Source organism: Elgaria multicarinata, chromosome 12, assembly GCF_023053635.1.
Source record: "Elgaria multicarinata webbii isolate HBS135686 ecotype San Diego chromosome 12, rElgMul1.1.pri, whole genome shotgun sequence".
Taxonomy (NCBI): domain Eukaryota; kingdom Metazoa; phylum Chordata; class Lepidosauria; order Squamata; family Anguidae; genus Elgaria; species Elgaria multicarinata.
The window spans coordinates 20531930-20559033 of NC_086182.1; the positions used below are offsets into that span (position 1 = coordinate 20531930).

At 46.5% G+C, this 27104-nt stretch overlaps 1 protein-coding gene across 1 annotated transcript; it reads right to left on the reverse strand.

Moving 5' to 3' along the window:
- Window positions 1-462: 462 nt before the first annotated feature.
- On the reverse strand, window positions 463-26711 carry RETSAT (retinol saturase). The gene is made up of 11 exons (XM_063138871.1): window positions 26479-26711; window positions 19969-20151; window positions 18655-18896; window positions 17547-17748; window positions 15949-16146; window positions 13905-14024; window positions 9068-9206; window positions 8558-8667; window positions 7154-7320; window positions 4628-4787; window positions 463-1287 (listed from the first exon to the last, which is right to left on the reverse strand). Exons 1-11 carry the CDS (start codon window positions 26642-26644, stop codon window positions 1142-1144), a joined length of 1833 nt encoding a protein of 610 aa, XP_062994941.1. The 5' UTR covers window positions 26645-26711; the 3' UTR covers window positions 463-1141.
- Between the last annotated feature and the right edge of the window lie 393 nt (window positions 26712-27104).

Below are 27104 nucleotides of genomic sequence, written 5' to 3' on the forward strand. Positions count from 1 at the left end.
CTGTGGGCTCTCCCACACTAGAGGAATTCAAGAGGCAGCTGGACAACCATCTGTCAGGGATGCTTTAGGGTGGATTCCTGCATTGAGCTGGAATGGCCTTGTATTATTATTATTATTATTATTATTTATTTATATAGCACCATCAATGTACATGGTGCTGTACAGAGTAATACAGTAAATAGCAAGACCCTGCCGCATAGGCTTACATTCTAATAAAGTCATAGTAAAACAATAAGGAGGGGGAGAGAATGCAAACAGGCACTGGGTAGGGTAAACAGGCACAGGGTAGGGAAAAACTAACAGTATAACAGTCTAAAGTCTGAGTAACATCAAGTTTTAAAAGCTTGATTCTATGAACCAGGGGCTTTGTGCACCTCTGGCTCTTCTGGGGGCCAAATCTAGTCCTCCTGGGGTTTCTGGATGGCCTCTCCCCTCCCCCCACAGCTCCACCCTCTTTCCCCAATCGTTTGGCGACTTCCCAGCTCTTGTGAGCTTTTCAACCATTCTAGCAGGTTGAGATGTCTCTTCTAAGGCTTTGCTCCTGGAAGGAAGCACTCTAAGCTACAACATGCTGGTATTTTTTGGTATTTTGGGTCCACCTCTTTTAACTTTGGCCACACCCACCAGTGGCATGCGCCACCCGAGAGTTTCTCTGAAATTGAATTCAGCCCTTAGGGTGAAAGAGATTCAACACCCCGGCCCTAAGGCATATTTTCAACCACTGAGCTGTGGCCTTGGGTAGAAGAACCCCACCTGGGAGGAACCCAATGGACACTGAACACTACGGGTAAACTAGCACTAGCTTATGGTAGCTCTTGTATCCGTGCTTGGCATGGAAGCCGCCATCGTGATGCCACTTGTGCTGGCATAGTACCAAGGAGAGGCTGAAAACAGATCTGTGTGGGTTCCGAAGGTGTGGTCCTCATTAATGTCAAGACAAACCTAGCACAATCGCTCAACATGCCTACATGTTACAGTTGAAACATCACGCCCCACAGCAATGACCCTGAGCTGGAGTTGTTTCACCGTGGCAGCATCCTCTGTTGGAGAAACAAAGAACCCAAGACCCAGGCAGCTTTCGAATCATCTCTACGGCAAAGAGGAGGAGCGTGACCCCCTACATGAAGCCAGGGCGGAAGGCTCAGTTTTTCTTTTTGGCGTCGCTGGCTTTGATTTTTCTGCACAGCCATGAAATGTCGATGTAGAGGTTGCGCTGCAAGACTGCCGACGCACAGACAACGGCTCCATGAAGAGCTCCTGGGAAGCCGCCTACTAAAACATCCTGACCTGCAGGAAAAGAAAGACACCGCTGCCTCTTTTCAGCCTTTGCTCTCCCCTCTTCCTCACCCCACCCTCTTCTCAATAGGGCTGTAATTATACGATGTATACCTGGGGATGGTGGGAGTTAGGGCATCCTAAGACACACAGGTTTTTTAAAAACACACACACACACCAAGTACTTGTATTAAAACTTCTTTTTTAAAGTCCGTAGCCTGATTAGTTAAACTTTATAAACAAAACAAAACAAAGGAACTACAGAAGAGATTGTTTCCTTATATATCAGCCAATTGGAGTCTACCAGGGGAAGAGCCTTCAGCGTGGTGGCCCCCCTCCTGTGGAATTCCCTGCCTCTGGAGGTCAGGCAGGCGCCAACTTTGTACTCCTTTCGGCGCCTCCTGAAAACATCATTATTCCAGGAAGCCTTTCCTTAATGTCCAGCCAGGAGTCACTGTATTAGCTTCTTTTAAAATCTGTTTTAAGTGTTTTGTTCTGTTTTTATTTTCATTTTACGCTGTACACCGCTCCGAAATTTTCAATGGGGAGCGGTATATAAATATTGTAAATAAATAATAATAAATAATATAATAAATTAGTTCACAAGGCTTTTCATTTGTTAAATGGGACTGATTTACAGCGCACGCCCACATATTTCTCTGCAGGATTAAGTCCCACCAGATTCAATGGGGCATGCTCCCAAATAAATGAAATGTTGCAGCCCCAAGAATTCTATACCAAGAAAACTGAACTGGGGCCTGTACAGATTTTGCAACTTGAACAAAACCTGCAAGCATTGGTTTATTTTGTTTTTGCAGCTTCTGCCACTCTCTAGGACATGCAGAGCGCTAGGCAGGGAACTGAAACCCGCACCAATGGAAATCTTCTTATCCACCTCCCGTCCCTTCTTTGCTGCCAGAATCAACATCCCATTTGCAAAGGGTTTAGAGATTTCATCTACTCTTATCCATCCCTCTAATCTGGATCTCCTCTTAGTTATGGATCAGGCTCCTACTAGTAGTGCTCACTTGATGACCTCTGCCTTGTCACCTCTATAAAGGACCCCAGATATGGAGGGATGCTTGTATAGTACTGTTGAAACTTTTTTTCTCTGAATGATGGATTGCAACTGGTTAATTTTGCTGGCCAATCTGTTCAGCTTGCAGCCTATTCCTAGGCTCTGTTCTGTAGGCAACGCACAACAGATTCAGGTACCTTCGCAATGGGGTTGTTTATTACTACAATATATAAGCAAAATATATCTGAGAGAGCGTCTTCTCTCCTACCAACCAACCTGCTCACTCACTGAGGTCAGCAGAGGGCATGCTCCTGTCGGTTCCACATGGACCTATGGCCTGAATGGAGTCCACCAGAAGAAGAGCCTTCAGCATGGTGGCCCCCTTTCTGTGGAACTCCCTGCCACTAGAGTTCAGGCAGGCACCAACACTGTGTTGCTTCTTGCACCACCTGAAAACAACTTTATTCCAGGAAGCATTCCTTGAGTGACAGCCAAGGTTTTTATTAGGGGTGTGCACGGACCCCCCACTCCGCTTCACTTTAAGATCCGCCATTTTCGGATCGGCCCGCTCCGCCCCGCCCCCACTCCGCCTGTGCCCACTCCGCTCCGCTCGGAGCTCCGGATCCGGATCGGAGCTCCGGTCCCCCCCATAGGGGGGGTTACCGGGCCCTGCCGCCATCGCCGCCCATGCGGCGACGGCAGCAGAGCCCGGTAAGGAGGAGGGGGGCCTTACCTGCCTCCGTCCGTGGTCCGTCGCCGTCTTCAATTGAGCCCGTGGTTCCACCAGGAAGTCTGGGCCGCAAGTGCGGCCCAGACTTCCTGCTGGAACCACGGGCTCAATTGGAGACGCTGACGGACCGCGGACGGAGGCAGGTAAGGGAGAGGAGGGCGGGGGGCGTTACCGGGCCCTGCTGCCGTCGCCGCATGGGCGACAGCGACAGCGGCAGGGCCCGGTAAACCCCACTTACCTTTCCGGCGGAGCTCCGGATCGAGGCGAAGGATCCGCCTTCACCTCGATCCTCTTCGCCACGCTCCGCCGGCCCCCCAATCCTCTTCGCCTCCGCCTTAAGGGCAGGCGAAGCCCCCCGCTCCGCTACTGCTTCTCCGGTCCGATTAGAAGCGGAGCACATCCCTAGTTTTTATTAGCATATTTTTTTAAAAGTATCACTTTAGTGGTGTTTTAATGTTTGTATCTTTTACTGTTTTAATTCTTACATTCACTGCTCTGGAATCTGTTTCAGATATAGAGCGGTATACACATTTTGCAATTAAAATACATAAATAATAAAAAAAGAGGAGCTGTGTGTTTCAGGTCCAAGGCCTGCCCTAAGGGAGAGACGGGGAGAGGCTTCACTTGGGCCTCTTGAAAGACTGTACAGAGCGACAGCATTTTACTTAATCCATCCCATGGCGGCATTTGTTATTTTGTTTGTACAAGGAAGTGGGTTTCACGTCACTCTCCGAAACTAAGAAGAGACGTGGTCTCATTAGTTCAGTCCGACAGAACAATTTCGTTCTAGTCCTGGCAGCAGCAGGAATTAGCTACCAAGATCTTGATCTTGTTCTTACATGTAAATGACACTATTGGACTGGAGAAAAGAAGAGCAGGCTTTTTATTTGTTTAAAGACACCTAATCTTGATTGATGGAGGCTCTATGCTTATTTGTTAGCTTTTCCTGCTTGCCTTGATGGGGTTGTACGGGTTACCATTTGTTTAACAGAACTTAGGCGCTCGCTGTGGCAGTACGACATGCCCTCAAGCAGAAAGGAAAGAGGATCCTACCTCCCTGTGACCAACCCTTTTAGGACCTAACTACTTGTTACAAATGCAGATGCATAAAACAGAATCCTAGGAACCATTTTCTTTTTCCTTTTTATAAAAAGGGGGAAAAAAGACTACTTAGCAAGAGAGCGATTTGGGGCAGAGAACAGGTGTGGAAAACGTTACATTACACTCCTCACATCTGGCCTAACCACTCCAAATATTTGAGGTGCTGCCACTAAGATGATGGAGGAGATCGCTCTAGGTTTCATTCCGTCAGAACTCTAAAGGAGGTATCCAAGATGCAAAGCTCTCCAAGGTTAGAGTTCGGACTGAAATCCGGAGTGGATTCACTGCCGACTGACTTCGGAGCCGTCAGCCTCTACTGGGACTGGCTGTTGAACTTGCATCCTGCTTGTGGGTTTCCCCTCGGCAACTGGCCGGCCACGGAGTGAACAGAACGCTGGTCCAGATAGACCCTGGGCCTGATCCAGCAGGGCTCTTCTCAGCAAGAACAAAATTAAGGCGTAACAGTCAAGAGCCACGGTACCTTGGAATTGGTGAGCGTTTACCTGTCAGGTAGAGGTTTGGGACTGGAGTCTGAGGCCTTATTGTGGCTGTGACTTCTGCCTGGAGCCGAGAGATGCTGTGCTCTGCCCCGTACATCTCTCCTCGGGGAGAGGCGATGTAGTGGCGATTGGTGAGAGGCGTTCCTGCAGAGATGTGCTCAATCTGTTCAGAGAAAGATATAGACAGAGGGGGCCAAAGAGCATCAGCATCAGCATCTTCATCATCATGCATTTTTCGTCTAGACCCTGGCTTTTTAAAAAGAAAAACGCAAGTACGTAAGGTGCCCCCCCTCCTTTCTTGGGTTACTTCAGCTGTGCGTGCCCTGAGGAAGGAAGACAGAAGAGAGGACTAGGGATGTGCACGGACCCCCCTGATCCTCTTCGCGCCCGAGCCGCAAATTGCGGATTGGGCCCACTCCGCCCCACCTCGATCCGCCTAGGGTCCGCTCCGCTCCGCTGCGGAGCTCCGGCTCCGAATCGGAGCTCCGCAGCGGCGGGGAGTGGCGCCAGGTAAAGCCCCCCTCCCTCCTCCCCCTTACCTGTGTCCGTCCCGGCCCATCTCAGCTTCACTAGAGCCCGCGGCTCAACCAGGAACTGTAGGCCCCGATTGCGGCCTACACTTCCTGGTTGAGCCGCGGGCTCTAGTGAAGGTGGCGACAGGCCGCGACAGACGCAGGTAAGACCCCCTCCCCCTTACTTGGTTCTGCCACCGTCGCCGTACGGGTGGCGGCGGCTGCAGGGCCAGGTAAAACCCCCCTCCCTCCTCCCCCTTACCTGCGTCCGTCCGCCGACCCGCAGCTGCTTCAACTGGGCCCGAGAACTCAAACAGGAAGACCAGGTTACTGTTTGAGTCCTTGGGCTCAGTTGAAGCAGCCGCGGGACCGCGGACGGATGCAGGTAAGACCCCCCTCCCCCTTACCTGGCCATACTGCCGTCGGCAAGGCCAAGTAAACCCCCTTACCTTTTTTGCGGAGCTCCGGATCGAGGCGAAGGATCCGCCTTCATCTTGATCCGCTCTGCTGCTCCCCCAATCCTCTAGCCTCCGCCTTAAGGGGAGGCGAAGCCCCCCGATCCGCTTCTGCTTCTCCGGTTTGAGGAGAAGCAGAGCACATCCCAAGAGAGGACACTTGGGCCAGGAAGATTGTATGTTATCAGCTGTCATGACCCAGGAGTCTAGCAGTGCCGTGGACTCTGATGGTGAGGATCCAGTGGCATCCACAGGGGAAACGCCAGGTCCAAGCACCACCGCAGAGCCTGCAAAGACCCTTGAGCCTGCAGAGCTTTCAGCGCCCGAACCTATGAAGACTCCTGAACCCAAGCCTGTAGAGGTCACTGAATCTAGACTCCTCTGAGCCTAGCCCCAGTAACGGACCACCAGCTTCAACTACAAGGGTCCCACATTCCAGGGAGCTGTCCCGTCAACGGCAACAACATGCCAGGCATGAGCTCTTGGAGAGACGGAGCAGTGCTAGGCTACAGGCCAGAGGCGTGTCCCTTTAAGACTTCCAGCCTGAAAGAAAGGGTGGAGTTGGGGAACCACAGCATAAAAGGCTTCAGTTTGGCCTCAGCCTTTGTTGGAGCATCTTGTTGCCTTGCTACCTCATTGCCTTGTATCCTAGCTGCCTTGTTTCCTTGTACCCTTGCTGCCTTGTTCCTTTGCTGCCTCGCTGCTCTGCTCCGTGGGCTTCTGCTTGCCAGGAACACGGCATCAGCTGCCAAAGAGACCAGCAAATGACCAGAGAATCAGAAGCTTTGCGAGGCACTTAAAAGGTCCCAGGGCCGTAGGACACAAATCTGCATACAATCTGCATGCGTTAATTTACACCGATACATTGCAAATTAAGAAATAATTACTGGTATTTAATTTTCACAGGAGGAAATGCCAGTCAATTAATTTCACATCCAAATCATCCCACAAATAAAATAAATTCTTCGATTAATTTCCAGCCTGGCTCGGATCATCCCGAATCAATGGGAAAACAGTTCTGGGACTGAAAACTAACTCCTGGGTTGAAGATGTGCTCAGAGGCACCATGCTTCCCAATTTTATGGCTCCTATCGTGAGCCACTATTCTGCACTGGGAGACCTCAGGATTCTAGTAGAAAATTAAGTGGATCTTGCAAGTCCTTGGCTGGCTAGCTGGCATAACGAACAGAAGAACCCAACAACTTCATGTTTTGTTGCATGTTCCACTTCTCATATTCTGAAAAAAATATTTTAAAATTAGAAAGTAGGTCTTGAACAGGCCTTGCTTCTAAGAGAAATCCAAAAGGACCACGAGACCCTGATCCCAAATCCGAGCTAATCTTATAAGCTCGCTGGGTGTAGCTATCAACAAAATCTCCTGAGTTGATCTCAAAAGGAGGGGATCTAAAGGAGATGGTGGGGGAAGTGTCCTTAAGTTTTGCATGAGTGTTGAGGCAACTCATTCCCAAACTACCACACTAGACAACATCTAAAGAGAGTTGAAATGTTTATGCATTGCTGCTGCTGTACATGCTTTGACGGAACACCACAAGCGCTCTTACCTTATCTTTTATTTGAGGGTAAAATTTGAAGATGCTCTCCATCATACTATCCACAAAGCTATTTTTGAAACTCTCATAATCCACTCCTCTCTTAGTGACCTTTTCTTCCTTCCATTCCTCAAACCATTCATATTTTGCAGCAGCCAGGATGATCAGAACAGACTTGCCTAGGATGAAGAAAATACGGCGTGTTCATTAGGAATGTAGCTGCCCCGAAAGGGGCATTTTACAATCCCCTATAGCAATTCCCTTCCCCAACTCAACAGATGCAGTGGACTACAGTCCCCGTCATTCCCAGCCTCCATGGCCATCGGGGAGCTTTCAGGGAGATGATGGGAACTCTAGTCCAACACATCTATAGAGCACCAGGTTGGAGGAAGTTTGTCCTATCTGGAGGGCTTATAAGGCACTGAGGTGTGGTTTGTCTTGAGGGCCTTCTGACAAGTCAGACAGACGAGGTTGCTTAAGGCAAGGGTGCAGGATTGGTGGGAATACTGTCAACTGATTCCATAGCCTGAAGATGGCCAGCTGACTTTGCAATCCAATAGAAAAGTTGTTGTTTATTCGTTCAGTCGCTTCCGACTCTTCATGGACCAGCCCACACCAGAGCTTTCTGTCGGCCGTCGCCATCCCTAGCTCCCCCAAGGTCAAGTCTGTCCCCTCCAGAATATCATCCATCCATCTTGCCCTTGGTCGGCCCCTCTTCCTTTTGCCTTCCACTTTCCCTAGCATCAGCATCTTCTCCGGGGTATCCTGTCTTCTCATTTTGTGGCCAAAGTACTTTAGTTTTGCCTTTAGTATCATTCCCTCAAGTGAGCAGTCTGGCTTTATTTCCTGGAGTATGGACTGGTTTGATCTTCTTGAGTCTAAGGCACTTGCAGAATTTTCCTCCAACACCACAGTTCAAAAGCATCTATCTTCCTTCGCTCAGCCTTCCTTATGGTCCAGCTCTCGCAGCAATAGGTTACTACGAGGAATACCATTGCTTTAACTATGCGGACCTTTGTTGTCAGTGTAGAAAGGTACCAGGCCCAATAAAGTCCTTCTTCCTCAACTGGCCTGACAGTCTGAGCAACATCCCCTTCAGGAAACATCTCAGACTCCCTTTCTTCCTACCTACAGCCCATCTTGTGACCATGCCTCTGGCCCATGTGCCCATGGCCTGTGTCAAAACCGGACTCTGAGGCAAGCTGCTGAGAGCTAGGCCCCAAGCCTGACAGGAATCTGGAAACCAAGGTGGCTGCTCCAAGATTCTGCACCCAAGATTCTATAGGTTACAAAGTCCCCATTCTGACTCGCTTCCATTTTCTCCATCCCCTTAAAATAACAAAGACAACAACTACTAATAATAAAATGTGGCGATGACTACTGATGCTGTGTGTCCAGTTCAAATAGCGTCCATACCTGGGTATCTCTGATCCCACGTGGGGTCCTTAGCTGACGGAGATCCAACATAAATCAAAGGGATGTTCTTTGGAGCAGTCTCTCGTGAGCAATTAAAGTAAGAAATGAACCTACCAAGAAATAAGATTTTAAAGGTAAGTGAGATATAAGCATCTTTAATATTTTCATTTAAATGACGGTGGGTGTGTCCAAAACCCAGTCGATTTCTGACTTATACATTACACAGGGATGTGTTCCCTAAGAGCCAATCTATCTAATTAACATATGCAATTTTATGCTAATCGGTGTCCTTTCGTTGATGCATTTACTCATTTTTGCAATGCGTAAGTGGCTACCCTCCAGGTGACCCAAAGTTTACAAAACAGTATTCCGCCTTCCCTCAATTAGACTCCAAAATTTCACTAAGCTTTCACTTACATGGGCCCAATGGTCCACGAAGCGTCTTGTGTTCTACTGAAGATATTCCTAAAGGGCAAAGGTAAAAAAATAAAAATATTCTCGGCTACTTACGCTTCATTGAAGTCATTGTGCTGGTAGATGTAGAAGTTTTTGGCTTCTAGTCCCAATTCCTCCTTGGATCCTTTCAGTCCTACGAAAACACTGAATCCTGTTATGCCATGCTGCACCATAGACAGCTGGTTCTGAATCTCTGCCCACGCATGAATAAAGGGATGCAAGAAAAGAAAAGTCAAAGGACCCAGGTTGGTTCCAGAAGTAAAAGTTCTGAAAGGAAAGCGAAGAATCCAAAGAGCATTGTCTTGCTCTTCAGACAGGGAAACAGGAGCAAAACAAAGCTCATAAATCAAGCAACCTGTGGGCCCAAAATGAGTTGTCACACATATACTTCAATCCCAATATCAAATACTTTCCCACTCCTGGGAAAGGGATAGTTACTGGAGTAGCCACTAGAAAAGGGAGGTTAGCCAAGGATAAATGGTTTTGCATGAGCAGGCGTAATCTCCTGCTAAAAGTTAATCACAGAATCAGAGGGTCAAAGGAGTTCACGTTTTCCTATAATCTCCCCTTAAACAGTAAATTTTTTTTGACATGTCTAAGGTTATGAACTCACGGGAGTTCACTAGGGCTCCCATTATCTTGTTTCAACTCTTCACCTCCACTGTCTGTGCCAGGTGAAAACAGTCAAGACCACAGGAAAGAGAACCAAATCCGCTTACGCAGGGCTGTTCATTACAAAGTAAAATACTGTGTTATTTTTATTGGGTTGTTGTCTTTTTAAATAAGATTTGTGGACCAAGAAAAGCTGGAGTTTGCCTCCTGCATATATGATGCAAATATTCATGCATATTATGCACAACGCGTTCCGCTAGATAATGGAGTGTGCCAAAGAGTGATAGGGGACACTCAAGTCTGCCACCGGAAATTTTGCTTAGACTCCCTTTAGCTCCTGGGATTGATTGATTGATTGATTGATTGAATTGGTACGTCTGTATCCCAGCTTTCTTCCATTATGAACTCAAGGTGGCACACATGATTCCCAGGTGGTCTCCCATCCAGCAATGACCACACATATTCCAAGCTTGACTTCTGCAATGCGCTCTACATAGGGCTACCTTTGTACCTAGTCCGGAAACTTCAACTAGTTCAAAATATGGCAGCCAGGCTGGTCACCAGTACACCTGGGGGGGGGACGGACCACACTACACCACTTTTAAAATCTCTTCACTGGTTGCCAATTAGTTTCCAGGCGAAGTATAAAGTATTGGTTATCACCTTTAAAGCTGTACATGGTTTGGGTCCAGGCTACTTGCGGGATCGCCTTCTCCCGTACAATCCGCGCTGCACACTCAGGTCCTCTGGGAAGAATTTACTCCAGCCAACAAAAACAAGGCTGACAACTATTACCCAAAGGACCTTTTCTTCTGCTGCTCCCAGTTTGTGGAATGGCTTGCTGGAAGAGATTCGTCAACAGTCTTCCGGAATGTAAGAAAGCCATAAAGACTGATCTCTTCCAGCAGGCCTAGCCAGTTGAATTTTAAGATGCCTTTGAATATAATGTATTAGCTTTAAATGTTTTACTTAGTTATATGTATTTTATGGTGTTTGCATTGATCCAAAGGAAGAGGTGGGTAACAAATAAATAGATGATGATGATGATGATTAAGATTAAGCTTCAGCAAAGTGGTTGCAAAATGTACCTTCAGACCATCCCCCAGGACACTAACCTGACATTGGCCATGCTATGGGACTGTCTTAGTTAAGGCTGAAAAGTGCCAGTGTGATGCAGTGGTTAGAGGCTTCGACTGGATGACTCTGGGTCAGGGTTGTTGTTGCCGTTGGGCAACTGAGGGTCAGAAACGCTTGTTGATCTATTGCAAATCACCCAGAGATTCACCAGTAGTGAGGATTGTCCAATTTTGCAGTAGCGATGGGCAATAGTAATAGTGATGTGCAATTGCAGAATTGGGTGTGGAATTCAGAATCCCTTTCATAGGTGGGGATTATTTATTAATAACATGTTCATTTTTAGCCCACCGTTCTTCCCATCTTCTTCTTCCTTACTGTCACGACAACATGACCCGGCAAGCCTGAAGTCTGCCCGCCCCTGCTTTTGATGATCTGATCTGAAACTTTGCTCTGCATCGCGTGAACTTGTTCAACTCATGCAAAAGCACTCCGGGCGAAGTAGAAAGTGTTGGTTATCACCTTTAAAGCCCTACATGGTTTGGGTCCAGGCTACCTGCGGGATCGCCTTCTCCCGTACAATCCGCCCTGCACACTCAGGTCCTCTGGGAAAAATCTATTTTTCAAAGTACTCAGTGGAAATGCAACCCTCTCCCCCCCACCCACCGCACAATAGGTAAAAGCATGGAAGTGCAGGTTTAGCGGGGAAATGTGTACAATTCACGAACAGGAACGAAATTCTAGTACACTCCTAATTGAAACCAACATTTCAGATTTCGACGTACAGTTCTGTCATTGAATTATTTGTGCCAGCCACATCTGAACCTCGCTCTTGAGGCCTCCCCTCTGTTCTTCACTTGTTCCAATATGCTATAGTTTAAAACGGGTGGGAAACTTCAGGTCCATGTGTCAAATCTAGCTCTTTGGAATTCCTGAGATGGCCATGCCCTACTTTTCCCTGACTGCCAAACACTGGGTGGTTTTTCAGTTTTTGCACTATTCCATCTTCTAAAAAGGTTAAAATCTCTTTCCTAAGGCTGAATTACTGGTAGTAAGAGCTTTAAGCTAAAATACATGCTGATATTTGGGGTATTTTGCCCCCCCCCTTTTGCTCTGCTCAGGACTAGAATGCAGCCCCCGAGAATTTTTCTGAAACGGAATTTAGCCCTTGAGGCTAAAGAGGTTCAGCACCCTAGTTGAAAACAACCATATTGCTGGGATTCAAGCAATGACAAACTGTGGTTACTTTAAGCTAGAAAGTGGATGCTTCCAGTCTCCTTGGGGCTGCACTGGATATAGGGGTGGTGTGTGTGTGTGTGTGTGTGTGTGTGTGTGTGTGTGTGTGTGTGAAGTGTGCAAGATGAGGGGGTGGGGAAGTGTGCAAGATGGGAGGCTCAAGCAAACTCATTCCTTTAATGCTAAACGATTGTTTACATTACGACCAAATTGAGCTAAAGTCTCAAAGGTTTATCAGTACAGCTGTCGGAGAGCCATGATTATAGAGAGACCGGAACTCAGAACCTGCAAGGAATTTTGGGAAGTTGGTGGGACAACTTCATTTGAAGTGCTTATTATGAGGAGGAAAATTTAGAACCCAAGAATCATTTTGAGTTGTATTACAGAGAAACCTGTTCTCCTCTTAAAAATTAACTCGTTTTTAAATATATGGAGGGGAAATGTTCATGTCCAAAAATAGCACACAACTGGCTTTTGCAGAATAAAGTTTGGTGGTGCAATCTGGATCGCTCCAGAGGATGGGCTAAAGGTAGCCACCCAAGCTATTTAGTCTTAATTCTTGGAAGAAGAGAATGCAGGCTAGAAGAATATAGGCCACAAGGGCCATTAAAGAGGCTGCAGTGACACAGAAAAAGAACACGGCCCGTAGCAGATTGCCATAAGAGCTCCTAGCACAATCCTGTAGCTAAGAAGGCTAATGTGAGCCCTGGGTGTGTAAGTAAGAGGAATAACAAGAAGGATTAGGAGCTGGTGGCATTATTTTTGTCTTTGGCAGGAGTATAACTGTTGCACAGGAATCCCTATAGTACTGTACACTTTGATTTGAGTATTGGAAGACACAATTTGGGATGGGAGGGAATCTGAGATATAATTTCCAACCCCCAACCCCCTGTTTAACTTTAGAGCAACTGCAAGGGGCTCAGATTTGGAATGGGGCCAATGTAATGTCCACCACACCTCCCTCCCTCCCACTCACTTACACACACTATTAGTTCAGCAGTAGGATGTAATACATACACTGCATTTTTCTCCCTCAATGTGGCAGGGGGTGATTTAGATCAGGAAAATGGTACAGGGAGAGGAAGGTTGGACATCCCCATTTGCACCCACCACCCCTCCGTGTTTCTGCTCTGATCCAGATCAGGGAAGCCCTCATGACTGTTCTAAAGCAAATAAAGTTTGAAGGTCGAATCATGGATCTTCCACGGCATGTGCCATTTGGCCGAAAGACTGTTATTGGAAACTTTCCCAGCATCCTCATTTTCAGAAGGGACAGAGGAAACACAAAAGAGTTGACAATAGAGATGAGAATGCAGAATACGGCTATTTATTGCTTTAGGGGTGCAAGTTTATATATCAGCCTGTCCCAACCTAGTGTTCTCCAGATTTTTGGACTACAGCTCCCAGAATTCTTGACCATTAGTCATGCCGGCTGGAGTTGACGGAAGTTGAGTCTAAAACATCTGGAGGGGACCAAGTTGGGGAAAGCTAGTCTAAAAGGATGTCAAAGGTGTTTCTGACACTAATACACTCTAATAAAAGCAAAGTTTACTGGCTACATAACATCCGAAGTACAGCAATAAAAACATGCAGTTAAATCATAGGACAAGATTACTCAGGGGGTTGTATATATCCCTTCTGACTTTAAAACCAGTACCTGATTTTTTTAAGGCATGGTTGTAGTTTCTCATGATATAGGATTAAGGGTGGAATCCTGTGCAAGTTTAGACAGCAAAAAGTCTTATAACTTCCATTATTCCCTAGTCAACATCGGTGGCTGGGAAATGCCGGGTGTTGCAGGACGTTTCCTATCCAAACATGAATAGGATTGCAACCTAAGTGTGTGTTTTCTGCAGTACGCACATTGGCACTGGCAGTCCAGGTGTTGACAGTAGCCTTTTGTTTGGTACACACACAATGTTTACAATCCCACCATAGTAGAAGTGCGAATTGTTTCATGATCTCTTACCTGGCAACTCTTGCAATTTGGCTGGCAAGAGCCGTTCATACGTGTTAAAGATGCCCGCATCAGAAATCACAACCGGAGCACAGATGTTAACAATGTCCTGACCTTTCTTCACGCTTACACCTGAAAAGAGGCAAAGATAAGACCCACATTTATTAGAACCTGGAACATTCCATTTCATATTGCTCTAAAAAATCCTTTTTGGGCGATTGTAGTAAAGGAACAAGTGAGGGCCTCTCTTTTCCTGTCCTTCAGGAAGGACCCACGGATGTAGCCATATCCCATTCGGAGAAAAAGGATGTAGTGGTGTTAACTGTTACCCAGAGGACCTTCTCTTCTGCTGCTCCCAGACTGTCGAATGGTCTGCAGGAGGAGACTCGTCAACAGTTTATTAGCATTCAAGAATGCTATAAAGACTGATCTCTTCCAGCAGGCCTACCCAGTGGAATTTTAGGATGTTTTTAGAATGTTTTTAGGATGTTTTAACAATTTATATTATGTTTTAATTCAGTCTTATGTGTTTTATATTTACTGTTGTTCCCTGCCTCGATCAAAATGGAGAGGTGGGTAATAAATATATATATATATATTTATTATTATTATTATTTAGAAGCTGGTGATTAATTAAGTGCTTTTTGGGGTGGGGGGTGGATTGCCATGAATGCCACAAGGATCTACATAATCCTTACAACATCTGGGGCAGGTAGGCCAATATTATCATCCACATTTTGCAGAAGTGGGGAAGGTGGATAACAGTTCAACGGGCAACAGAGGCTCATTGTAATTAATGGGAGGGTTTAAGCAGGTAAGCTGCTTAAACTCCTTCAAGGAAATTTCATGTGGGTGGGAAGAGCTTTGGCAGGACTGTTTCCCCCCCACCCCACCCCTCTTGGTACACAGGAAGGAGCAGCCTCCCCCTCTGTTTTCCTGTCCTTCAGGAAGGACCCACAGACGTAGCCATATCCCATTCGGAGAAAAAGGACGTAGTGGTGTTACCTTTTGCTAGTTAAATACATCCTGGGAAACACACACACACCATTGAAAGAAAATATGGCAATTCCTGCTCTGAAATCCCATCGAATTCTTGTTCCACATCCAGCTGATGCTGGAAAGTAATAGGGACAAGTTCCCATTTCAGCTTTGCTCAGATGCAACGGTAAACGAAGTTTCCAGAGAATCATGGCTTAACATTTACAAGCACTGTTTGCTCCTGCTTGGCTCCTCTTGATGAAGGAGTGCATAACGGCCTTCATTTGGGCTGACTTTAGCCCTAACATCCAGTCTAGGCATAAGGGCTGAGCCCTAGAACAGGCTTCCCTAACCTCGTACCATCCAGATGTTTTGGCCTTCCACTCCCATCATCCTCAACCATTGGCCATGTGAGCTGCAGTCATAGGAACATAAAAAGCTGCCTTATACTGAGTCAGTAGATAAGAAAGAAGACCTAAGAAATATGGTTCAATTTCCTATATGGACATTAACAAGAAGTACCCAAAAATTGTTGTTCAATATTGTGTGTTTATACATTAATCAGTGAATGTAATAACTCTCAACCATAGTCTAATTTACAGACAACAGTAAGCGGTCAAGATTACAGATATGAATATACAATCAAAATCTCAATAGTAATAACAAATAAATGATAATGTGAGCCAAATGTACATAGTAGTGACACAACAACATCAATCAAATCAAAACGGACATTCCGGATTGTGTATTCCGTTTCAATGCCAGTCTTCTTCAGTTGTAAATCGCTGTTCGTCAGACCACCGGCCCTTCTAACCTAGTATTGCTGAGACTGATTCACAGCGGTTGTCCAGGTTTTGAGGCAGGTGTTTTTCCAAACCTAACTGGATCTGTAGGCGCTCTAGCACTGAATCACGGCCCTTCTCCTTGGAGTCGGAACCTAGCAACATCTGGAGGGCCACATGTTCCCTACCTCTGCTATTCAGGAACCAGGGATTTTTTTATTCACAGTCCAGTTTCTTAGCCATTACGTTACAGCAGAGAGGGGTGGGGGAGAGAGAGCTCACCCAGTTTTACTCACCATAGGCTTTTCCTTGCGAATTCACCAAGATGCTCTCTACAGGTGCCTTGGTAAGGACAGCCCCTCCAGCCCGTTCGATGATAGGGATGGAGTGAAATACAATTTCACTGGCACCTCCTTGAGGATACCAGCCTCCTTCCAAGAAGTGATCAAAAAGGATTGCATGTAAAGGGAAGCAGGCCTTGGCAGGAATCACTCCTGTAAGACACAGAGACAAATGGTTTGGCACGCTCAAAAGAAAAAGCTGGAATCACAATTATGCTTTAGCAACGAAGCATTCCCCCCTCCCACCAAAGTCAAGCCCAACCCGTATCTGTGTAGGTAAGGTCCAAGGAGCACACCCTACCTAAACCAGCACTGAAAATAAGTCAGTTTTAAAAATACTAGCGCACACACTTCCTTTTCCAAAAGAAGTGGACCACCGCACCCAATGATATCAGCCATTTGCAGCTTAGGGTGGCGGAAAAGATATTTTCATTTGCCCACCTGAACCTGGCATTCATCACCTGAGGTTCTCCTCTTTCTCCCCACTGCCATCTGAAGTTTGGTGAGTAGTGACCAAAGGGAAGGTTTCCCCCTCACTTGGGGCTCTCTGCTTTAGAACACTCTTCCCAGAGTGGCTCACCTGGCGCCAAGGTTAATGACATTGCTCAGGCTTTGAAGTTTTAGTTCAAGTATTTTTCTCCATTTGTCAGAGCGTTACAGTTCATAAAGCCAAAGAGGAGCATAGGGGTTGGATGCTCAGTTCTCTTCTTGCATGCTGGCTTCAGTGTTTCTATCCCGGTTAGCTTAAACCACCACACTACAGGGGTGGAAGAGAAAATACATCTCCAGATGTTCAGGTTTCAACACCAAGCATTCCTAACTATTGTCCAGGGGGCTTCTCGGAGTTGAAGTCCAAAACATCTGGAGACCTACCTTTTGCCCACCCGATTTACTGGTTAGTAATTTGAGATTAAGACCTACGTTTCTTGGTTCAGATGGAACAGGAAACTATGGTTTCAACTAACCAGGGTAGAAGCAGTGAACCAAGCGTGTGAAGGCTGAGAGCATGGACACAGTGCTGGTTTTCAACTTGATGAATGATGGGGTTTATTAAGTAGAGTTGGTAACATACGAACTGGCTCTGAGTGTGCTTTTATATTTATGTTTCATGATGCCGGTTGTATACCACCCTGATAGCTTTGTTGAAGTTTTTCAATAAATATCTCCAAGTCTGAATTAAAATATTTACAAGCATGATTTAAGCAGGAGTGGGCAACCCATTGGGCATGTATGGCCCTGAGTTGCTTTCCATGTGCCCCCCAGGAGCTCCCACCCAGCTGAGCTGTTCGGGTGCCACTTTTAGCAGTGTCAGGAAATCAATCCGATTTGGATCATGTGGGGCAGTGGGGGGGAACGCTTTAGCCTTTACCTCCCTCTGTGATCCCAAAGCAGCTAATACTGCAGCAGCAGGAAAGCAGCAATCCCGATTGGGGTTGATGGGGTGGGAAACAAGGTTTTAGCCTCCTCTCTCAGCAACCCCAGAACAGCCAGGATAAGCATCAAAGGTTAGCATCACACGTTCCATACAGGTGAGATGGGGTAGCTTTCCCTACCGTAGGTAGGGAAGATATAACTGAACACTGCTCTTAGGTCAGGGTTGGTAGTGAACTCGGCGACCACTTCCGAAACATTTCTGGATACCATCCTAAAGAAAGTAGAGATCAAGGCCAGCAGGCCGCTGCAGGACAAAAAATGGACCAAGGGCATCGGGAGCATTTTCAAAATAGCCATGTGGGCAGCCCCTTTGGCGACACTCTATAGGGGGGAGAGAGCGAGAGAGAGAGCAATGAACAAACATCTCAAAGATTCAGCAGAATGACTGCAGCTTATCAGCACAAGAACTGTTTTCAGCAGCTAGAGGGAAGCTGTCAACGTGGTACAGAGAGTCGGGCATCCTGTGCCTGTCCCCAGGTCTTGTTATTCTGCAATTCCTATCAGGACTACAACTGCCATCACTCCTTGCCATTGGCCATCCTGGCTGATGCTGATGGAACTTGTAGTCCAGCAATAACTGGGGGGGGGGGTCAGAGGTTGCCCACATCTGCTGTACAGCAAGCCACAAAAGCAGTGCCTACTAGGGCTGTGCACTGCTTCAGTGCCGAATCCCAAGCGAATCAGGGTGATTCGGAGGGCTTTGAAACAGATCCGAAGCGAATGAAAACTGGACCGAATCGGGATGCGAAGCGAATCAGGGGGCCGTGCACAGCCCTAGTGCCTACCTCTTCGGAAAGCAGCTCTGGAGCCTCAGGAAAGGCTGTGTTCCGGTGGGCAGGGAGGGAGGAGACTGGAGAGGCCAGGATAGGAGTAATCTTGAGCCTCCTCCAGGCTCCTTTTATCCCCCTCCAAAGCGCTCCCACTAGGTATGCCGAAAAGCCTGCCTAGCAAAAATACGGGCGATCAGAGGATGGGATGGCAAAAATTACCTCTTCCCTGCCAGCTTCCTCCTGCCCTGTCGGCTTCAGCCCAACAGGGCATAGAAAACCCAGAAACATGCAAGTTCAGAGGCTTCTGACCCTAATTGACTGCGCATTAGTGGGTTAAAAGACTTTTCTTTTGAAAAATCACACACAAACCCATATTGATTTAACCAATCCATTATGAGACTTTGCTCCCCTAATAAAATTAAGAGGCCTTTCGCCAAGAAAACCAGAAAGAGATCACCTTTACAAGAGCCACAAATCTGTCAATGTTTGCGTCTTCCCCAGGGAACTGTTTCTTTAGGCCTTTGACGTATTCCTTCTCCCCGCTGTATAGGTAATACCGCTTGCTGTTGTCAGGGTCTCCCAGAATGACCACATCAAAGGGAGAGTCCATCTTGGCCCACTGGAGCTGCCCGTCCGTGAGCTGGTCGATCATCATGCGTTGCGTAGACTCCTCGTGCATCTGTCCTATGTAATGGATCCCTGGGAGGAAACCCACAAAGTGCTATAATGGAAGAATGGTATTTCAAGAATTGAGTGCCCTTCTCGTTCCCCCATCCAATTATTAATATTTGGGCAAGTATGTTGGTCTGAGTAATCAGACTAATGAAATACCAGCGTCATGGCTGTGGTTGTTATGGTTTTGATGATCCTGTTTTAGTTTCCCATAACCTACCATGAGTTTGATTTTGTCATAGGAAGGCAGGGTATAAATGTTCAAGATAGACAGCTGCGTTCCTTAGCACTTATTAGCATACTTGATAAATGTGGTACACATGGGGAATAACGTACTCCCCCACCCCAGATACCTGCCTTGGTGCCCACTGAGACACCCTACTTCTGATTATTATTATTATTATTATTATTATTATTATTATTATCATCATCATCATCATCATCATCATCATCATCATCATCATCTCTCTTTTCTCACTCATGCGGGTTTTCTAGATGAACATGACAGGCTTTGCCAAGTCATGCTGTCTTTTATTGATTCAGGAATTTCCTGACTATTGAACATGTTTTAAGTATGACTGCTTTCGGAGAGGGGGGGCAGTTTTGTCAGGCTGTTCAGCTTGATGGATTTCCCCCCCCCTTTTAACCCCTTAAAATATGGGTTGCGATTTTATTTCTTGTTTTGGTGCAGTGTATTCAGATTATAAGCAAGATTTAGGCCTGGTTTCCAGTATGTATGTGTGCACGCATGTGTGCTTACATGCCTGTGTACATGTGTGCATGCAGTTACAACTGTGTGTGTGCCTGCATGCATATTTACAAGTCCAGGTGACCGCATGCACATTCATGCATAATTGCATCTCTCTCCATGTGTGAATGCGCATTTACAAGTCCACGTGTGCGTGCGGACACATGCATGTGCAGTTACAAGTCTCTCTGCATGTGTGCACGGGTGTGTGTGTACACGCATGTGTGGTAACAAGTCTGTGCACATATGCATGCATGAATGGTAACAAGTCTGTGCGTACCTTTGTCTGCATAGTATAGATGCAAAACCACAGCAGCTCAGTCTCACCCCCGCCTGTTTGGTCAGCCTTACCTACGTCAAACTCAAAGCCCTTCTCAGTGAAGGTATGGCAACAGCCACCTGCCTTCCCATGCTGCTCCAGGACCAGCACGCGCTTCCCAGCTTTAGCAAGGATCACGGCTGCAGCCAGGCCCCCGTAGCCGCTTCCAATGACAATGGCATCCAGATTGTTGGGAACTTTCTCCCTGGAAAAGCCTGGAAGGGGGGAGCAAGAAAAACACACAAGCAGGGTCCATTTTCTGCCGAACCGGCACAGCTGGGCTAGTGATGACCCGATCGCTGAAGAACTGAAGAGCCACATAATCTGGAGAGTCTAATCTCTGCCCTTTCCCACCCCCAACCTGCCTGACCCCCCAACCTCCAATGTAATCCTGTTGCTATAATCCCCCCGACTCTCCTCTTCCAATCTCCTCTTCCTGCTGGTTATCCTAATTTGTCACATCGCATTTAAAATTAGATTATGTGTAGGAACTCCTAGTTCCACTACAACAGATTGGATACCTAAAGCTTCCCCGGGCTGGGGAATATCTTGAATCTAGTTCATTGATGGGATTTGCAACCTAGTTTAGAATTTGCATCCAAATTGGGGGGAAGCAAGCAAAGGAAGAAGTTTCATTTTATCAGAGAACTTTAGGGAGAAATCAGAAGTTTACGATAGGGATCCTTGGGTGGGAGGTACAATTGAATTTGTTCTCCACAGTGGAATGGGAGTTACAGAAAAGTCCTGTGCTGCTCCAGTTCATTTCAATTAAATCTCTGGAAGAGACCCTCCCGTTGGATTGCAATCCAGGTAGCTTTGATGTGGTCTTTGCTGCTGGCAAATTCAAACTCTCCTGAAGGCTTTTAGCACAGCCTTGTAAATAAAGTCCCAAAAGTTACTAGACTGCACATTTTTCTTACCACCCTGCTGGGGGTTAGCAGAGGAAGGACGGAGAACTGCATTTCTATGTTGGGCATGAGAGGGGGGCTTCCCTTCGCTAGCGGGTCATTCGGTTTCTATGCTGGACACGGAGGAGAAGGGAAGAGCTCTGTGTCTCCACTGCCAGCCTCTCTTCACTCACCTACATGGCACTCCGTGCACTCGTCTCTACGCAGTTCGTGGTCACCTATGGCGATCAGGCTAGTGCTTAAATACAAGGCTCTATTGGAATTTGTTTGCAACTGCCTGAATCACAAAGAGCCCATTATATGATTTTATGTGACACCTTGGGTTTTTCATCATGTGTAAATGTGGCCACAGTTGCTGGCTATGTCTGGTTTACTGCAAATGAGCGCCGTTAGTCCACTTTGAAAGACAAATGGAACACTTTGTGTGACATCTGCACCTGGGTTCTTTTTGTTGTTGTTGCTCCCAAATAAGGCAGTCTCGTAAGCCAAGAGGAAACCAGGGTTTGTTGTTGGCTTACAAAACTTGGCTTGTTTGGGAACAACAAACCAGGTTCGGACAGTATGTGAAGCTTTCCATTTGTGGTTTGTTTCACCCGCTCATGTAACATGAGAGCGAATGAGATGCATGCCCCTGCCTGCTGCCCTTTCACAGTAAACCAAGATAAGCCAGCAATCCTGGTTTAATGTTATGTGTGAATGCGACCACTGACTGGAGAGAAAAGAAATGACGGAGTGCCAAGGAGGCAGCTGTAGTAGTTGAGATTGGAAAAGACCACAGCAAGGGGAAATAGTTTCAGTGGTAGGTCCAGAACAGACTGGATGGTGCATAGATAGAAGGGGCAGGAAGAAAAGCAGTAAAACAGGAAAGAAAACATATGCTTTGGAGACACAGGAATATTTGCTTGGACTATATTAGTTTGGGCACATCCATAGAAAGTCCAGGATGAATGCTTAACATAGAGCAGGGGTGGGTTCACCATTTTGCCGTTCCAAAGCAGCTCTGGACAATATTTTGTTATTGTTTTATTTATCTCTCTCCTCCCCCCATTTTTGGTACCAATGCAGTTTTTGGCACCCATGAGGGACAGCATCTTGGAGTCAAAAATGCCTCCAGGGCCTCCCAAAGTCCCTCCTCCCCAATACAGGGGGACAGGAACTGATGGAACACGCACTTTTACAGAATCAGTGAACAGTGGTGCCATTTTCAAGGACTGTCCCACGAACCCCTTCTCCGCTGAGGTCCATTAAAGTTAAAAACCCAAATACTTTCTAGAAGAGCTGTAAAACTTTCCTATTTTCAGGGCTGGCCTTTCACAGCCAGGAATTAATTTTAGCGGTACACAACGCACAAGCATTTCTTAAAAAAGAAGAGGAGACAGACTTTAGAGCTCAAAATTTTGTCACAGGTCTTGACTTGATGGTTAGACTTAAGCCCTTGGGCTTCATCTGGAGCGCTATGAGAACTGACAATCCTGGTAATGTAGCATTTGGCTCTTAGATTTTATATGCACATCACTGATGTGTGGATAATGATGTGTCTGTAACGCCTTGCCCTCTGGCTGTATTTCCATTTAATTCAGAGGGACAACAGAAAGGAAGTAAGATGCAATTTAAAAAAAAAAAAAAACCCACCCTGCTGCACGGTCTGTTACACAAAATACTTTTTAGGTGCAGTTAAGTTTAACCAGATTATCAAGCAAAGGGGTTTTCCTTCCCCGTTTTTCTAGACAGCTGCTCAGGCACAGTGGCTAGTGCACTCTTTACAAAGAACTTTGCAGCCATCATCATAAAGTGGCTTAACAGCTCTACTGAACAGAGACAGGGAGACACAAGACAGGGCCTTGGCTCAACCAGGGTTTAAAGCAGTGGTTCCCAAACTTTTTCAGGTCACCGCCCCCTTGGTTCCACAAACTCATGCCCAGTGCCCCCCTATCCTACACTATAAAAATCATTATTCAGAATAGCGGTTTTCAACGACCCACTAAGGAAGATAATAACAATAAAATTCAAAACAGTAACAATTCATTGAATATTTATTCAAAATCCAATTACATTTTTTTAGTTTATTCAATTAAACATAATTGATGGACTTGATCCAGTGATATAACCTTTTCAAAGTCTGATAGTCATTTAGCAAGAATATTAGATAGATATCACATTTAGTAACTAGGGTAGCGTACCTCACTATTCTGTAAATTCTTAATGTGATGGATGGGCTTGATGAAGTGATACCAGTTTCCCAAAGTCTGGTTTAAAGTCACTTAACATGAGTCTTAAATCACCATGTTTAGTAATCTGGAGTCGATTTCTTTGCTTGGAGAGAAGTAGGCAGACCACACTAAAACCACATCCCACCAAATATGATGTTGGAAATGCAACCAGGAGCTTCTGAACCGCTCTCCACAGTGCAGGATAGCGATCAGAAATTTCCTTCTGTAACCAAAACTCCTGGTACGGAAAAGGCCACCTCGAGCGCCCCCTCTGCCGCCCCCTTGCCTCTTAACACCCCACTATGCAATCCCACCGCCCCCAAGGGGGCGGTACCGCCCACTTTGGGAACCACTGGTTTAAAGTGTTCAGCTGAGAACAGACAAGACTCACATCCGTCGAAAGTTCTATATAGAAGATGTTTCAAGTCTACTTTTGCAACAGGACGGTGCAAAGGCTGCCCCCCCCACACACACATTATGGTAGAGGAAATACGTGTGCATCTTTCTATTATCCATTGGATTTGGAATGCCTGACATGCCAATTGTTTTGCCATTTTTATCTCAGTTGCCTCTGCAGCATCCCTGAGAATAAGGTCACTATCATTCCCACTTGATATGTAGGGGGATGAGAATGCAGGTTGTTCATGGCCACTGAAGAAAGTCCATACAGAGCTGTTGAATGAGGAATGGTCATGTAGAAGAGGAGATTTCAGCAGGCGCGGCTTGTCATGTAAATTCTCCTTGAGGAAATCCCCTTTTCTACATGGCTATTAGAAGATGGAGGAGCCCTGCCCTTTCTTGCATCTGGCCATCCTAGTTCAGCTCCATGGTGATCAGCAGTGGGGTATGTCCAGACTCCTAATGCTATGAAAAAGCATTAAGCAGCTATTCTGAGTTTTGTTCATTAACTTTTATTGGGGGGGGGGGGGAGAGAAGTCAGAAAACAAGACAGAAAAAGCAGTGGGAAAACACGGAAGGGTTGCAAATGGAAGACAAAATCGTCTGGACCCCCCCTCCACCACCACGCTGTTAAATTCCATGATTGTTGTTGTTTATTCATTCAGTCGTTTCCGACTCTTCATGACTTCATGGACCAGCCCACGCCAGAGCTTTCTGTCGGCCATTACCACCCCTAGCTCCCCCAAGGTCAAGTCTGTCCCCTCCAGAATATCATCCATCCATCTTGCCCTTGGTCGGCCCCTCTTCCTTTTGCCTTCCACTTTCCCTAGCATCAGCCTCTTCTCCAGGGTATCCTGTCTTCTCACTATGTGGCCAAAGTACTTCAGTTTTGCCTTTAATACCATTCCCTCAAGTGAGCAGTCTGGCTTTATTTCCTGGAGTATGGACTGGTTTGATCTTCTTGCAGTCCAAGGCACTCTCAGAATTTTCCTCCAACACCACAGTTCAAAAGCATCTATCTTCCTTCGCTCAGCTTTCCATGATTAAGGCAGTGCAATTCCACAATAAAAGCCTCATCTCTATACTGGGGTGTGCAACAGGCGGTTTGTGTGAAGCACGCACTTTCCCCTGTCCATTTTCGCAACACCTACCTTGTTCCACTACTGCTGCAGCCCCCAAATTTGCAACTGTGGCAAAAAAGCCTTCCCCCCCCTTGACTGTGTGCCTCATTTAAAAGCAGACACTTGCTTCTGGGAGCATGCTTATTTATTTATTTATTTATTTATTTATTGCACTTATATACCGCTCCCATAGCGAGGGCTCTCTGGGTGGTTTACAGAAATTCTAAAATTAAGATAAAAACGAGTATACAAAACTTAAAATTCTAAAACACAGAACATACACACATAAAGCATTAAAAACCGTTAAAAAACACACTAAACATGTGGTTATTAAGATGCACTTGCCCCCCCGCCCCCCGCAGCAAGAAAAGTCCTGCTTTTTCTTTATGCTGATGCCAACAGCTGCATGAACAGATTTTAGCAGTGATACAGCAGGGGGCAGGGATACACTCCTTGGAGGCACCCGGAGAGGGCAGGCTATGCAGCCCCCCGGCTTTAAGGTGGATTCCTGCATTGAGCAGGGGGTTGGACTTGATGGCCTTATAGGCCCCTTCCAACTCTACTATTCTATGATTAGAATAGTAATCCCCAGAGGATGTTCTATACAATACAGATATGTATCTATCAACTGAGGGTCAAACTTCACGCCTCTCCCAGTCCACAAGGGATGCTGCTGCTGTAGGTTAGTTACTCTTCAAGGCGCTGCAACACTTTCATCCGCGCACATTCAAAGATGTAACTCCGTATATGGTTTATTACCGTATTTCTTCGATTGTAAGACACCATCGATTGTAAGACGCACACTAATTTCAGTACCACCAACAGAAAAAAAAAGCTTTGATTCTAAGAATAATAATCGCACCCACGATTCTAAGACGCACCCCATTTTTAGAGACGTTTATATGGGGGGAAAGTGTGTCTTAGAATTGAAGAAATACGGTAATACAAGTGCAACAAGTTTGTATTACTAGCTCAGTATCAGTTGATCCCGAGGATCTTAATGGTGGTCTTCCCCATCATCTCCGTACCTGGTCCTTTCCCAGGAGATGCCAGAGTTGGATCCTGAGACCTTCTGCATGCCACAGACCTGCTCCCTCCGCCAGGGCTTTAACATCTCCTCTTAAACATTCAATGCTCCCTTGTTGGACGCAGTAGGGCTTACTTTGGAGTAAGAGTTCCAAAAGACCGCATAACTCAGCCTTCCCCAATCCGACCCCCTTCCGATGTTTAGGACTGCAGCCCTCCCATCATCCTCAACCATTCGCTATGCTGATGGAAGTTGTGATCCTAAACATCAAGAAGGCATCCGGTTGAGGAAGGCTGTCGTAGGCACAGTGAGACTTGGAGTTGGTGAACTCAGTTCAAGGGGGCTTACTCGCGCTAGCCATCGAGTTATAGGATCGCAGCTATTGAGTTACAGGATCGCAGCTTGCACTGAATGGGAAAATGAAGCCCTCCACTCACCGACTCCCCTCCAAGGACAGGCATCAGCCTTGAGCCTTTCCCGCATGGCCCAATATGCCTAGGGTGACCATATGAAAAGGAGGACAGGGCTCCTGTATCTTTAACAGTTGCATAGAAAAGGGAATTTCAGCAGGTGCCATTTGTATATATGGGGAACCTGGTGAAATTCCCTCTTCATCACAACGGTTAAAGCTGCAGACGCCCTGCCCTCTTTTAAATCTGGTCACTCTAGTATAGCTCCTGCATCTTTAACTGTGGTGATGAAGAGGGAATTTCACCAGGTCCTCCATAATATACAAATGAGACCTGCTGAATTTCCCTTTTCTATGCAACTGTTAAAGATACAGGAGTCCTGTCCTCCTTTTCATAGGGTCACCCTAAATACTCCCGAACCTTTCTGGGGCGCCCTCGCTCCAACCCCAACGCGCTCCGGCGCCTACCTTGCTTCAGGACTTTTTTCCGCGCATCTTTCTCCGTCACCAGAGGCGCAGGCGTCCGCCGGGCATCCACCCGAAAAGGATTCGGAGAGCTTCTCCGGGTGCCGAACCAAGCCAAGAAGCCGGCGAGGAGCAGGACCGCGCAGAGAAGCAGCCAGTACGCCCACATGGCTGTTCGTCAGAGAAGCGCCGCTGGAGGGACTGGCGATGGGCAGGCGGCTGAAAGGCCCCGGCGAGCGCGGTGCTGGCGGCGGCGCCGCCTCCTAGTAGGCTGGCTCCGGAGCGCTCCTGCCCTTTAAAGACCCAGCCCCGCACTTCCCTTTCTGCTGGAGCTTGCATCCAGGGTCTTTGCGATGATGCTGATGATAATAATAATAATAATAATAATAATAATAATAATAATAATAATAATAATAATAATAATAATAATGATAATGATGGTATAATAATAATAATAACAATAATAATAATAACAACAACGATACAAAAATGTTGTAGAAAAGAAAGAGGAAAAGAGAGAAAAAATATACACCACTGGCTATGGAAGCTAAAGAACTATGGCAAAAGTGATTCCGTTATCCACTTCACTCACTGGCATCACATTAATTTCTTTTTCACAGAAAACCTTC